Genomic DNA, 15049 nt, shown 5'->3' with positions numbered 1-15049 from the left:
CTTGCTCAGTATTCCATGCAAAAGGTCAATCTCAAGCTCCTGATCTCTCACCCTATTTATCATGACCAGGGACACACACAATGCCACTTTAAAAAAAAGAGGTTTAGAAGGTTTTGCTGCTGCTGCTTTACATCAGGTATAAAACTGGATACTTTGTGCAATTCAGAAAACCTAGAGCAAGATATTGATCAGTCCTACTGTTCATATACAGAAGTACCCCCGCCCTAAGATTAGAACGTACTCATCCTCTGCAGATGTAATGTTGATGGCATTCTTCTCTGTTGTGTAAGGTACAAAGCGCACACAGGTCAAAGTTTCAAACTCCTGCATGGATGCATTTATCAAGGAGACTTCCGTGTCCTCTGGGAGAAAAGAGATACGAAGAGGAAACCATTTATCAATAATTACAATTGGGGAGGAAAATAAAGAGCTACCAATAAAGAATGGAGACCACCACATTAGAAGATATGGATACTCACTGTAACCAGAAGACATGATGTACGGCACAATGACATTTCCAGTGCTGGATTTGTCCCACTTGCAATCATCACATTTTTGGGCGCTGTGACCAGGTTTAAGTGCAATGTCCCCTTCACGCAACAGCTTCGTGCTGCCTGGATTAAGGATGGAAAAGGAAATCTCACAGAATAGAATGAGCTATTTCCCCAATGTACTGGGCACTAGATGAGTGAGTTGCACATTTTCTATGGACTGACAATAATGATGCATGTTTCTGTTTCATTAAAGGGTTTACTAGGTCCATGTATTACATTGTTAGGGACTAATAAAGATTCCTATAATAGAGACGGGGGTTTTAAGACATGGGCCCTGGGTTATCAGAGGCTTGTAATGGGATCCCTGTCCATTTTCCCATCTGTATAGTGTCAGATCTGCAGAGAGATCCCTGCTCCTTGCAGCACAAATTAGGATTCTGCATAAACTCTGAAGCCTTCAGGGAGTTATTTAAATTTTCACACCATATACTAATAGTTTGTCGTCCAACTTTCTGTTTTTCTAAACACCAACTTTTGTTTTTTATTACATTTCACTGGTTAACATGTTATTCCAAAACATGTCTCTCCTTATAGATTTAATAGTGTGAATCACTTAAAAGATCTAGAACATCTCAGGCTCATCTACACCTTGTGATCTGACTTGTTGTGGAGCAATACAGTATGTATAGCAGTGAATGTAATAAGGAGAAACGTATGAGCAGCCACTAATTGGAGGTCTATGATGCTTTCATTCATTGTGTTAACATCTCTATAACTGTAACTGTAAGGTGATATATGAAATCCCTGTGGACTGATGTATTTAGTTTGTATGTATTGGCTGCTTTGACTGTCTTATTTGTGGCCATAGCACTTGCTTTCTGAAGTGATATAGAAATCAGTATTGGGAGCACATGCTTTTGAAGATTATTCCTTTGGCGTTACCTTGATTTACTTTTAAAATCCTGCTGAAGACGTCCTTGGGCTCTGTTATTTCTTCAACTCCTGTTAAACATAGACACACAATTTTATTTCTATTAACAGTAATATTTTTCAACGACATTATCTTTCAACATGCGCTTAACAACTGTAGCTGCATCTAATGGAGATGCTCCTCACTCTATATCTTTCAGAGACGACCCTGACGGGAGTTGAACTCTTGTCCTTCTTGCTCCTATACGGCAGATCTTCCTCGCTGTCACCAGGACTGCTGATCCTAGCTGATCCTAGCTGCCTGAGTCTGCAGACAACTCACTACAGATCATAATGAGATAATCACCTGCACCTGTCCCATGCCTCCAGCCAGACCTACTGTATATAATACTGTATATATACTGTACAGTATATGGCTCGGCTCCTCAAACCCACCTTAGCAAACTTGACACCCTCTACAATTCAATTTGTCGTTTTGTTCTCCAATGCAACTACAACACACATCACTGCGAAATGCTCAAAGAACTAGATTGGTCATCACTAGAGTCTAGGCGCAAAGTTCACTTCTCCTATCTCACCCTCAAATACTTTCTGGGCAAGCTACCCAGCTACCTGAACAAGCTCCTCACCCCTACCACATGCAGCACCTATCACCTGAGATCAGACTCCAAAAGACTATTCATGGTCCAAAGGCTCAAGAAAGTATTTGTTTTACTCTGTGCCCAGGACATACTTGAAAACGAGAGGTAACTCTCAATGTATTACTTCCTGGTAAAATATTTTATAAATAAATAAATAAAATAAATATAAAACTCCCTTTTCTGTTTCTCCTTGCTTGTTTATACTGGTGCTTCCTGGTTAGACAAGCTTACTGCCTTGCTGCATGTTGTTGATCCTGATATCGTTACCAGACCCCTGCTGGTCTACCGACTACACCTCTCGCTGCCTGCCCTGGACATTTTCTTGCCTTCCAACTATGCCTCTCGCTGCCGGCACTGGACTTTGCTTGTGACCCCGACATCACAACTCGGCCTGTCTTGCCATTTCTGCCACTGGGATCCACTCCACAGTTCTGTAAGACTTGAAACTACCCATGTTAAAGCAAAAGGATAACTAGGAATTAGCTGCAGGAGGGTTATGTGGAATTAGAGGAGACTCAAGGGGTTTATTCCTTAACGTGCTTCAGCTGCAAAACTTAGGCAGAACTAGTGCAAAAACTGCACCAGAATAATCAAAGGAAAATCTTCAGTTGTTTTCAATGGGATTCCTTCCCTTTCATAAATATGAGGCTTTCCCCCACTGGTTTGGCCCCTGTTTTGCAGCCCAGACACTTTACTAAATAGATCCCAAGATGTGTTTCTCTTGTTATGGAAATCATGGCGCTGGAACATCCCATTGATAATTATTCCTAATTAATTATTTAGAATAATTAGTTATTCTTCCATTTAGTTGTATTCCCCACCTTGCATTAGAACTATTAATACATACAATATGCTGATCTGATAAAACAGTTTATGCCACCCTAACATCACTATAATAACCCAAGTACGACACACACCTCCCTCCTATGTGTGGCAAATAAGAGTCTAACGGGCACATTCATTTTTTGTGTCTGTTTGCATCACTTTATAAAGTTAATTTGGTCATTGTGTGTTTGTAATTAGTGGAGTGTTACAGGAAGGAGTTCCCTGCACACACAGTATAATGGGATGTATCATATTCAGCCTCATTCTTCCTCTCCTCTCAGCATCTGAAAATCTGCCAGCTCTGAGGTGGAATAAACATCTCTGCCTAACAATCTGCACCAGATGGAAGAATTTGGGTTTATTTTATTACATGTAAGTGCAGCGCGTCAAAGCAAACTTTTCTTTGCTTTGATAGATAGATGCAGGAATGATCTATCCAATAACTAAACAGTCACAGGGGGCTATGCACTATGCAGTGATAAGTCGTTTTAAGAGCGCAAAGTGCTTTTAGAACGTGAAGTTCCGCCGAGCGCTATTCACTAAGCCGCGCAAACAGGCACTTTGCGCTCTAAAACGGGCTTTTTCTTGAAATTTTTTCAAAGTCCAACTTTGCTCGTACGATCAGCTGTTTGCGCTGAATCCTGCCCTTCTGCGGGATTCACTAAGCAACGCAAACTGATCGTACGTGAAAGTTGCGCTGAATAAAGCTCACCAGCTAAAGGCAGGTGATAAAAAAAACATTTTATCATTTTAAACATTATCATTTTAAAAACCCCGTCTCGGGGTCCCCGCGGGAGTCCTGGGGTACCCGCGGGAGTCCTGGGGTACCCGCGGGCCTGCGGTACCAATGTTGTGCATACAAAAATACTAAACAATATTTCTAACTAAATACACCCCCCTAACACATACATTACAATAATGTGCAAAATAACTATTATCCAGATATGGATAATAGATTATTTGCCCATTATTAAACACTGCATTAGCATACCTAAATAAAGTCAATAAAAACAACAGCCAGCTAATCCAATGAATACAAGCAGTAACAATATCAACAATGAATTAATTAAACCATTAACCAATGAAACCAATTAGTTCCTAAACCATCTCAAAACGAATAGTAACAGTAACCTATCAAACCAATTAATTACAACAACATTAATGAATGTAAACATTAAAAGACAAATAAATACATTCAAACAATCTCTGAAAGTACTATAAAACGCATTAGCTAACATAATATAACATTAACTACAAACGAACACCAATCGCAAACATTTTATTACAGTACATTAAGCATAAAAAAAAAAACAATGACATCCACATAAGAAACTGACATTAAAAAAACCAACAGCAATACCAAGCCAGAAATGCCCCCCAAATATTGTAATAATAATGTATTAATCTGTACCCTAAAGTGGTACAGATTAATATATTATCAGTCAATGTGCCTCCCCCAAAAAATCAAAAATCACATCCAATGAAAAAACCTGTAAAAAGAGACATTTACAAACATTGAATATATTACTTACCATTAGAAGCGGTGGCCCTCCGACTCCCGGGGAAACAGGAAGCTCACGTACCTTGAAGGCCTCCAACAGCATCCGATGCCATCCGACATGAAGATCCGGCTCAGGTACCCCAATCTTCCTTTTTCTTTCTTTAATCACCTTCTTCTATCTTCATCTGTAACCATTTCTTGTTCTTCTTTATCTTCTTTCTTCATCTGTCAATCCAAAATACCCCATGTTAAATCCCAGCCGATGCTGTCTCGTCGGCTTCTTGGGCTCAAATGAGGCGTCACGGCCTTAAATATGGCTTGTGACGTCACATTTACCCTCAAAATGGTTAACAGCCACCTGATTGGCTGTTCAAACCATGTTCCGACTTTAATTTTTTTTTGACATGACGTCACTTAAAGGGAATGATGCCAGCCAATCAGAATGGCTGTGCTTCATTTGCCTTTAAGATGACGTCACGAAATCCAAGTTGGCCGGCGTCACATGGTATTTCAGCCAATCAGAGTGTGGAATTGGTTCCCACGATCTGATTGGCTGAAATACCATGTGACGCCAGCTTCGTGACGTCATCTTAAAGGCAAATGAAGCACAGCCATTCTGATTGGCTGGCATCATTCCCTTTAAGTGACGTCATGTCAAAAAAAAAAATTAAAGTCGGAACATGGTTTGAACAACCAATCAGGTGGCTGTTAACCATTTTGAGGGTAAATGTGACATCACAAGCCATATTTAAGGCCGTGACGCCTCATTTGAGCCCAAGAAGCCGACGAGACAGCATCGGCTGGGATTTAACATGGGGTATTTTGGATTGACAGATGAAGAAAGAAGATAAAGAAGAACAAGAAATGGTGACAGATGAAGATAGAAGAAGGTGATTAAAGAAAGAAAAAAGAAGATTGGGGTACCTGAGCCGGATCTTCATGTCGGATGGCATCGGATGCTGTTGGAGGCCTTCAAGGTACGTGAGCTTCCTGTTTCCCCGGGAGTCGGAGGGCCACCGCTTCTAATGGTAAGTAATATATTCAATGTTTGTAAATGTCTCTTTTTACAGGTTTTTTCTTTGGATGTGATTTTTCATTTTTTGGGGAGGCACATTGACTGATAATATATTAATCTGTACCACTTTAGGGTACAGATTAATACAGTATTATTACAATATTTGGGGGGCATTTCTGGCTTGGTATTGCTTTTGGTTTTTTTAATGTCAGTTTCTTATGTGGATGTCATTGTTTTTTTTTCATGCTTAATGTAATAAAATGTTTGTGATTGGTGTTCATTTGTAGTTAATGTTATATTATGTTAGCTAATGCGTTTTATGGTTGTTTCAGAGATTGTTTGAATGTATTTATTTGTCTTTTAATGTTTACATTCATTAATGTTGTAATTAATTGGTTTGATTGGTTACTATTACTATTCATTTTGAGTTGGTTTAGGAATGAATTGGTTTCATTGGTTAATGGTTTAATTAATTCATTGTTGATATTGTTACTGCTTGTATTGATTGGATTAGCTGGCTATTGTTTTTATTGACTTTATTTAGATATGCTAATGCAGTGTTTAATAATGGGCAAATAATCTATTATCCATATCTGGATAATAGTTATTTTGCACATTATTGTACTGTATGTGCTAGGGCGGAGGGGGGGAGGGGGGGAGAGGGAGAGGGGGGGAGGGGAGTCATGTATTGATGTTTGTTAATTATTTTTTTAATATACATTTTAATTATAGTGTAGATGTGCAGGGGGTCTCCGGAGCTGACCCGCGTCGGTTTCAGGTCCGAGGACCCCCTACTTCAGTAGATACAGGCCCATAACGGGGCCTGTATCTCCTGAAGTAGGGGGTCCTAGGACCTGAAACCAACGCTGTTCAGCTCCGGAGACCCCCTGCTCATGTACACTATAATGAAAATGTATTTATTTATTGTAAGATCGCCTGTATCAGCCTTGCATGGAGATGGCAAATCTCCATGCAAATGTTACAAGTGACTTTTTTTTCTATCAGCTAGCGTACGTAAAGGTTAAGAACGCTAGCAGGGGGAAAATACATTGCACGCACGATAAGCCAGTTTTGGGCACGTCCGATAAAAAATGGGCTAAGGGCCTTAGTGAATCGCGCCGCCAGCTTCATTTTTTATCGGACGTGCTAATTTTTTTCAGGCCGGCGTGAAAGCTCGGAGCTAAGTGCGTAGCCCCCACAGTGTCTGAATATCCAATGCTTTGCTGAGTATCCCTGTACACTGGTCTTCTGTAGAAGGCTGATATAGCCCAGTTTCAAAACAGAAATATTAATAGCTCAGATTATCTCTACTGAAAGTATCAAAACAAAAAAAATATGTTTATAAAATGGGATTCCAACTTATCTAGACTTAAAATAAAACTGTTGTCCCAATACAGTAATAATGTTTTACTAAAATGATATATTTGTTCTGCTTTACCTTATACACTACCGACACACTTTATTAAAGTGTGGCCGGTACCGCAAGCCGGGAGATTTCCCGGCTTGCTAGTGGCCGCCCCTCGGCGTGCCGCGCGTCATAGACGTGCGGTCACGCGTCTTCGGGAGCCTGCGCCCCCTGCACGCGCGTCCAGGGCTCCCCGAGGGAGCCCTGGTGTCCCGCGATCGCGGGACGGCGGCAGGGGGTTCCGGGGGACCCGGCGGACCCGGCAGCGGTAGGGAGAGCGCCCCGATCGGAGGGCGCTCTTCCGCTGCTTCGGCGCGCGCCCGTCACCCTCGGGCGCGCGCCAGGCTACTGCTGCGGCCAAGAACGGGCAAATGCTCGAATAAACTTGGCCGCAGCAGTATAACAAGATTATTTAGGGCAACAGTGTTTTAAGTCTGTGTTAAGTTAGACACCATTTATATAGTCTCAGTAGACCTAACCTTTATACTGTACTTAGTCTTTTGCCATGTAATATGGTATAGCTGCTAATTATTATATAATTTTATATATATAAATATATATATATTAAATAACAACTGACCATTGACCATTTTCATGTTAGTTATATATGTTCAACTTACCACTTTCTTCAAGGTTCTTAGAGAAAACCTGCAAGGAAAAGTTTTTATGTTACTATATGATTGTATACAGATTAAATGTATAATAATTAATAATAATTATGGGGCCTATTCTAGTCGGTTTGCTGCTACATCGCAAGGTTTGGCATGTTCCCGCCGAACGGGTTGTCATTTGAGACATCACGGTATTCTGAAAGAATCTGAACCCCTCTCAAGCCCTGCGCTAGGAAAATGCCAAAACCGTACAGCGTACTGTAGCAGCAAAGTCATCAGAGATTTTTTCCAAGTTCTGCCTCCTGTGAGTTTATTGCAATCTGAGCTGCACAGGGAGACCCGCCTCTCCCTGCACAGCTCTCGCAGGTGATCATAGTGTTTTTATTAAAATTTGAATACAGGTATACCCCGCATTAATGTATGCAATGGATCCAGAGCATGTACAGTGGTGTGAAAAAGAGAGTACACCCACTTTGAATTCTATGGTTTTACATATCAGGACATAATAACAATCATCTGTTCCTTAGCAGGTCTAAAAATTAGGTAAATACAACCTCAGATAAACAATAACACATGACATATTACACTGTGTCATGATTTATTTAACAAAAATAAAGCCAAAAGGGAGAAGCCATGTGTGAAAAACTAAGTACACCTTATGATTCAATAGCTTGTAGAACCACCTTTAGCAGCAATAACTGGATCTAATCATTTTCTGTATGACTTTATCAGTCTCTCACATCATTGTGTTGGAATTTTGGCCCACTCTTCTTTACAACGTTGCTTCAGTTCATTGAGGTTTGTGGGCATTTGTTTATGCACAGCTCTCTTAAGGTCCAGCCACAGCATTTTTAAAGCAGGTTTAGGTCTCGACTTTGACTGGGCCATTGCAACACCTTGATTCTTTTCCAGCCATTCTGTTGTAGATTTGCTGGTGTGCTTGGGATCATTGTCCTGTTGCATGACCCAATTTCAGCCAAACTTTAGCTGTCGGACAGATGGCCTCACATTTGACTCTAGAATACTTTGGTATACAGAGGAGTTCCTTGTCAACTCAATGACTGCAAGGTTCCCAGGTCCTGTGGCTGCAAAACAAGCCCAAATCATCATCTCTCCACCACCGTGCTTGACCGTTGGTATGAGGTGTTTGTGCTGATATGCTGTGTTTGGTTTTCGGCAAATGTGGCGCTGTGCATTATGGCCAAACATCTCCACTTTGGTCTCGTCTGTCCAAAGGACATTGTTCCAGAAGTCTTGGGGTTTGTTCAGATGCAATTTTGCAAACCTAAGCCATGTTGCCATGTTCTTGTTAGAGAGAAGAGGCTTTCTCCTGGCAACCCTTCCAAAGAAACCATACTTGTTCAGTCTTTTTCTAATTCTACTGTCATGAACATTAACATTTAACATGTTAACTGAGACCTGTAGAGTCTGAGATGTAACTCTTGGGTTTTTTGCAATTTCTCTAAACATTGCACAGTCTGACCTTGGGGTGAATTTGCTGGGACGTCCACTCCTGGGAAGATTGGCAACTGTCTTGAATGTTTTCCACTTTTGAATAATCTTTCTCACTGTAGAATGATGGACTTTAAATTGTTTGGAAATGGCCTTATAACCCTTCCCAGATTGATGGGCAGCAACAATTGCTTCTTTAAGATCATTGCTGATGTCTTTCCTCCTTGGCATTGTGTTAACACACACCTGAATGCTCCAGAGCAGCAAACTGCTAAAACTTCGGCTTTTATAGAGGTGGTCACACTTGCTGATGATCAATTAATCAAGGGCATTTGATTAGCAGCACCTGTCTGCTACTTAGCATCTTAATTCTTATGGAAGCAGTAAGGGTGTACTTAGTTTTTTACACATAGCTTCTCCATTTTGGCTTTATTTTTGTTAAATAAATCATGACACGGTGTAATATGTCATGTGTTGTTGTTCATCTGAGGTTGTATTTACCTAATTTTAAGACCTGCTAAGGAACAGGTGATTGTTATTATGTCCTGATATGTAAAACCATGGAATTCAAAGAGGATGTACTTTCTTTTTCACACAACTGTATGTAAAGCAAAAATGTACTTAAAGTGAAGCACTACCTTTTTTCACTTCGGTAAAGGTAGGGAGCCGGTATTGCTGTTCAGTACAGTGCCTGTGTCCTAATCACAGGCGCATGCGCGAGCTGCCGTTTTCCAATTGGGTGAGGGGAATCAGCGCATCACACAACTACGGCGGTCTGTACGGCTGAATAAGTGTCCGTACTTGCGAAGCGAGCGTACGGACACAGGGGAATGGTGCTATTGTAAATATGTCCGTACTCGCGAGTGTCCATAAAGTGAAGGTCCGTATAGCGGGGTATGCCTGTACTATTGTGCGGGAGCAGGGGGTCTCCGGATCAGAATCACATTGATTTCAGGTGCAGAGACCCCCTGCTGCCCGAGATACAGACCCCGGTATGGAAGGGGGGACGGGGGGTTAAGGGGATAATTGCCCCAGGGTGGGTGGTTAGGCTTGTCGGGAAGGTTGCGGGGGTGGTTAACCCCTTCACTACTGTTGTTTAGAGGTTTGATTTATTTTATTGTTCTGGTGTTTAGGTGTTTGGGTATTTTTTATTGTTGGGTCTTTTTGGTGCAGAAGTTTTTTTTAGGTTGCCCATTGACTGCTATAGTGCTAATCATGCCCACCAGGACGGTGATGAGGATGGCCTCCCTTAGAGCAGCGGTGCGCAAAGTGGGGGGCGCGACCCCCAGGGGGGGCGGGAGATTGTGCTGGGGGGGCGCGGGCTGTTGCAGAGGCCCCGCGCTCTTCCCCCAGGCATTTAAATTAAATGCCGGGGGATCGCGTGAGGCCCCTGCAACTGTTTACTTACCGGGATTCAGCCGTCTGTGTTGCGTCGCCATGGCAACGCGGCGTCAATAGACGCCGCGGCACCATCTGACCTGACGTCACACGCCCACGCAGCGTCATCTGACGCGGCTGAAGGAAGGCAGGGGGGCGCGAGAGCCGGGGGCAGAGAGACAGGGGGGCGCAGCACAAAAAGTTTGCGCTCCCCTGCCTTAGAGGATGGTGATGAGGATGGCCTTCATCCTGGCAGGGTAAATAGAAGTTTTATTTACTTTATGCTGGCTTGATAATGTTTTATTTTGAATGGTCCAGATCTGGATAATAGTAATTTTGCCCATTAGTGTACTATAATGCTATAGTTGTTGGGGATAGAGGGGGTGACCATTCATTCCCATTTGGGTTATCTTTTCTCCCATTAAGGGCATAGGTAACCACACTGTGAATTAATGTGCATATTGGCTAGTATTGTATTTGTATTATGTTTTTATGTTTAATGTGGGTAGCGGAGGTGGGTGAAGGTGGTATTTGGCCTGTGGTGGGTGTTTATACGTTCCGGGTGGGTAGCGGGAGGAGTTAACCCTTCATTACCTTAGCGGTATTAAGCACAAAGTAATGAAGGGGTTAACTCCTCCTGAAACCATCCTGCAAAGCTTAAACACCCACCATGGGCCAAATACCACCTTCACCCATCCCCGCTACCCACAATAAACATGGCACTGGTAGTTAACCCTTTCATCGCCTTAGCAGTTAGCCGCTAAGATAATGAAGCTGCCTTTCAAAATGTATTTGTATGGCACCGGATTGATGCCGGGGGTCTCCACAGCTGGTATTAATGTGTATCAGCTCCGTAGACTCCTGGCTTCAATCTGATGCAGGAAAAATGCATATTTTTTCTAAGGCAACAACACACTAATAATCAGATGATTACATAAAGCCCCCTATAGTTGCACTCTAGGTAGGTGACATTACTGGTACAATGTCATCTATAAGGAGGCCACTGAACAGCCTATTCCCTTAATAGGGTAAGCCGCAAAGGTCACACTCAAATAAAAATAAAAAACTTTTAATCAATAATGTTTAAAAACGACGAGACACCATAAAAATGCATACACAATGCATAATAAAATCCCCAAATGTGTATAGGCACGAAGGCAGGCAAAGAACTATCAATGTCCAGAGCCTAAGGATAGGCTGACGTGACGCTGCATAAATCCACACAGTATGTATGTGTGGTTGCGTACCAAAATTAAATAATAAATGGCATGCTGCAGTGAGTAATGGAGTGTAAAAGACCCCTCCGTTAGGTGATATACAACCTGATCGCTAGCGTGTCGGAACTTCAGCTGCCGACACGCTAGAGATCAGGTTGTATATCACCTAACGGAGGGGTCTTTTACACTCCATTACTCACTGCAGCATGCCATTTATTATTTAATTTTGGTACGCAACCACACATACATACTGTGTGGATTTATGCAGCGTCGCGTCAGCCTATCCTTAGGCTCTGGACATTGATAGTTCTTTGCCTGCCTTCGTGCCTATACACATTTGGGGATTTTATTATGCATTGTGTATGCATTTTTATGGTGTCTCGTCGTTTTTAAACATTATTGATTAAAAGTTTTTTTTTTTTATTTGAGTGTGACCTTTGCGGCTTACCCTATTAAGGGAATAGGCTGTTCAGTGGCCTCCTTATAGATGACATTGTACCAGTAATGTCACCTACCTAGAGTGCAACTATAGGGGGCTTTATGTAATCATCTGATTATTAGTGTGTTGTTGCCTTGCGTTCTCCCTTGCACCAGGTAGTTTACCCTTACTCTGTTTGTGTTTGTATGGTGAAGCGACGTGCCCCCTGTGTATCTTAGTTTTTTTTCTAAGTCCTGCTCTCAGATCCATTCTCGCCAGCCTTGGGTGGCAAGAAAAATCTTTGATAAATTCGCAATTCAAGAACTCCGATAATCTCACCTGAGCTACTGCACTAGAATAGCGTGATATTATAAAAAAATGCGAATTGAGGCTGTTTTTCAGCTCCCGCGCGATGTGTTTGACCAGGAGCCAGAAATCGCTAAAAAATGCCTTCCCCTCACAATTTAACCAACTCATTAACACTTTCTGAATAGCTAGCCAGCAAAATTTTGCGAGAACTGCTCAAAATCCTCGATGAGTTGGCTATTGAAGCTACTAGAATAGGCCCCTATATGTATTAGGTAACATGCTAAAAATAGGAGCAAATCCTCAATACACAGGTAACATGCCCACATAATATGTTCTGTAGGTCTATACTGTCCATATACAGATAGTTTTTCAGTCACTCACCTGCAAAGGTAAACCCATGACTGGTCCCAGCAGACAGGCCAGAAGAGGGATGTATATTCTCACATCCATCATACACTATGGTATATAAGTATCTCTGAATATCTTTGTCTTGCACAGGTGTGAGGGATCTCTTATCTTCTCTCTCTGGAACTCGGTATTATATATCCAACCTGGGGTGCCCCTTATATTCAGCCATGGGGCCAAATAGCAGCCAATCAGCAGCCAGTATGAGAGATCTCAGGATATACCAATGACTGGAAGAGATGCACCAGGGCGTTGTCACGGCTTTTACTGTCCGAAAGTCAGGTTGGCAGGTTTCTGTGTGACATAAGGGTTATTAGACCTACATACCTGCAGCTTTTAAAAATAAATGTTTTCCAATCTCACGTTAGTCATGGTTTATATTCTTTTTTTAAACTGGGAAATCAGGAAGGGCAAATTATAATAAATGTGACCCCACGGGTGTAAAGAGAAAAGAAGGGCAAAGATCAGGCAATATCATGATACAAACAGTTCTTTCCGCATCTAAACCTTAGCAATAACTATACAATAACACTTTCCCCAGATAACACCACATAACCTGTTATAACCAGTGCTTTGTTTCTAGAAAAAGAGGTGAGGGAACTCTGACGTGAGGATGGGACCGAGGACAAAATTATTCTTAGACATGCGCAATAATATGCACATTTATTCACATTTCAAAATCATTTAGAATTTACAATAACTATGTTATTGTTTTTGTAAATAATAATTATTATATTCTAATTTTTTTCAAAAACATATAAAACATTTTTTTTTAGATTATCACAATAATGCCTTAAAATGCATTGCGCGGTCTAGGGAAAAAAAGTACAAGAACTGTGTTCCCTTGGGGGAAAAAGCCCTGGTTATAACACATGATATCACAGAGCTTCAATATTTTATATTTAGTGCAGAATATCCCAACATATCCCACCAGAGGGGACAACGAAGTCAGCTACATCTGTATGCAGATAATAACAATAAGTTTTCTTATAATGTGCTGACAAGGCACACAGAGCTTTCAATCTAACTTTGGCGCTTGAAGTACAGGCAGATAAAGAGACTTGCCCAAGGTCATAAGTACAAACGTACAATCAGATGTGATAAAATAAGGATTGTAACCAGTTAGTGTTAGGACCTGCGATTCTATGGTCATGCCTTGGAAGTGGCTCGCAGGCTTATACGCTTTGGCCAAAGGGTGCACTAAATTACCCTTTTTTCCTGAGATATATAGGTATTTCACTGTGTATTTTTGTCACATTGGACGTTGTTCTTTGTTTCTTGTTTTATACAATTAGCCATGCCCAGTAGCACTCCTTATGACACTTATACACACATACTGTGTATATATATATATATATATATATATATATATATATATATATATATATATATATATATATAAATTGGTAATTTTGGGAGGTTTCTGACAGCTTGCTTGGTATCCTTGTGTTTGTTAATCAGATGTAAACCAGGTTTCATAGTCCAAAAGTAGTGCTTTTGCCACCAAGCTCCCCCTTTAGCTGCCTGTATAGATCTGGGTATCTACATAGGAGTTACAATCGAAAAACAGAACAACATATCATCTTATCTTTCATCATTTGTAGCTATCAACATTGCAAATATAGATCTGAAAACCTAACTGAGAAGAGAGCAACAGCACATACTATATAATATATGATGTATGCTGTATTTACGGGCTCAAGCCCAGCAAAGAAAAGAAAGCTGCAGTGATTTCTATGTTGGAGTGATCAGGACCAAGCTATATCGCAGTTTTAATAACCACAGAAGGATTCTTTAAAGCCCATTTGCATTCACAGGTTGAGCTTGAGTCCCAGGCATTTTGTTTATGAAACAAAGTGATTGACCATGGATGGAGGCCTCTAGGACAGTTGGAATTGTCCATTGACTGGAATGAGACTACAGTACAGTATGTAACAGGTACAGAGTGGTCCAACAGAAAATAAACTGTGGATGCAAATGATTTGTACAGAGTATTTATTAAAATACTTTTATATGAAGATCTGAAGTACAGTATATGGTTTTTAAGGGCTGTAGACTGTCATTATCGTTGATGAAGTTAGGATTATAGAAGTGGAGGAAAGCTAACACCCCCATTACTTTGTATACATTGAATTTCCTTGCCTTATTTCAGTACCTGTTGATATTCTAATAAAAGATGTGCAGAATTTCAGTGATCAGGATGAAAAGATAGTTTGTAAAAGGTGGGACTAAGAAGGGGACAGGATCATTAAGACAATAACTGATCTGTAGTAACAGATCACTATTTCAATTTCTCTCACGTAATTCCACCCCTCGTCAGTTTGCCGCGTTCCCGTTTTGGTTTTATTATCTTACCTCCTTCACGAGGGAAGAAATGATCGGGTATAAAATGAAGAGGGACAATTTGTCATTACAAGTATATATTAGAATTTACACTGCTCTTATGACA

At 41.1% G+C, this 15049-nt stretch overlaps 1 protein-coding gene across 1 annotated transcript in view; it reads right to left on the bottom strand.

The window, feature by feature from the left end:
* Positions 1–12594, bottom strand: part of LOC142499932 (embryonic protein UVS.2-like) — a 40352-nt gene extending 27758 nt beyond the window's left edge. The window contains exons 1-5 of the mRNA XM_075609987.1: positions 12577–12594; positions 7432–7459; positions 1437–1496; positions 480–614; positions 242–362 (exon numbers count right to left, since the gene is read on the bottom strand). Of these exons, the coding sequence (XP_075466102.1) occupies positions 242–362; positions 480–614; positions 1437–1496; positions 7432–7459; positions 12577–12594 (362 nt within the window). The remainder of the gene's footprint in view (positions 1–241; positions 363–479; positions 615–1436; positions 1497–7431; positions 7460–12576) is intronic.
* Positions 12595–15049: the final 2455 nt, after the last annotated feature.

Source organism: Ascaphus truei, chromosome 7 (assembly GCF_040206685.1).
Source record: "Ascaphus truei isolate aAscTru1 chromosome 7, aAscTru1.hap1, whole genome shotgun sequence".
Classification (NCBI taxonomy): Eukaryota; Metazoa; Chordata; class Amphibia; order Anura; family Ascaphidae; genus Ascaphus; species Ascaphus truei.
The sequence above is the reverse complement of the archived record's forward strand: the minus strand, read 5'-3'. Positions and strand labels throughout refer to the sequence as shown.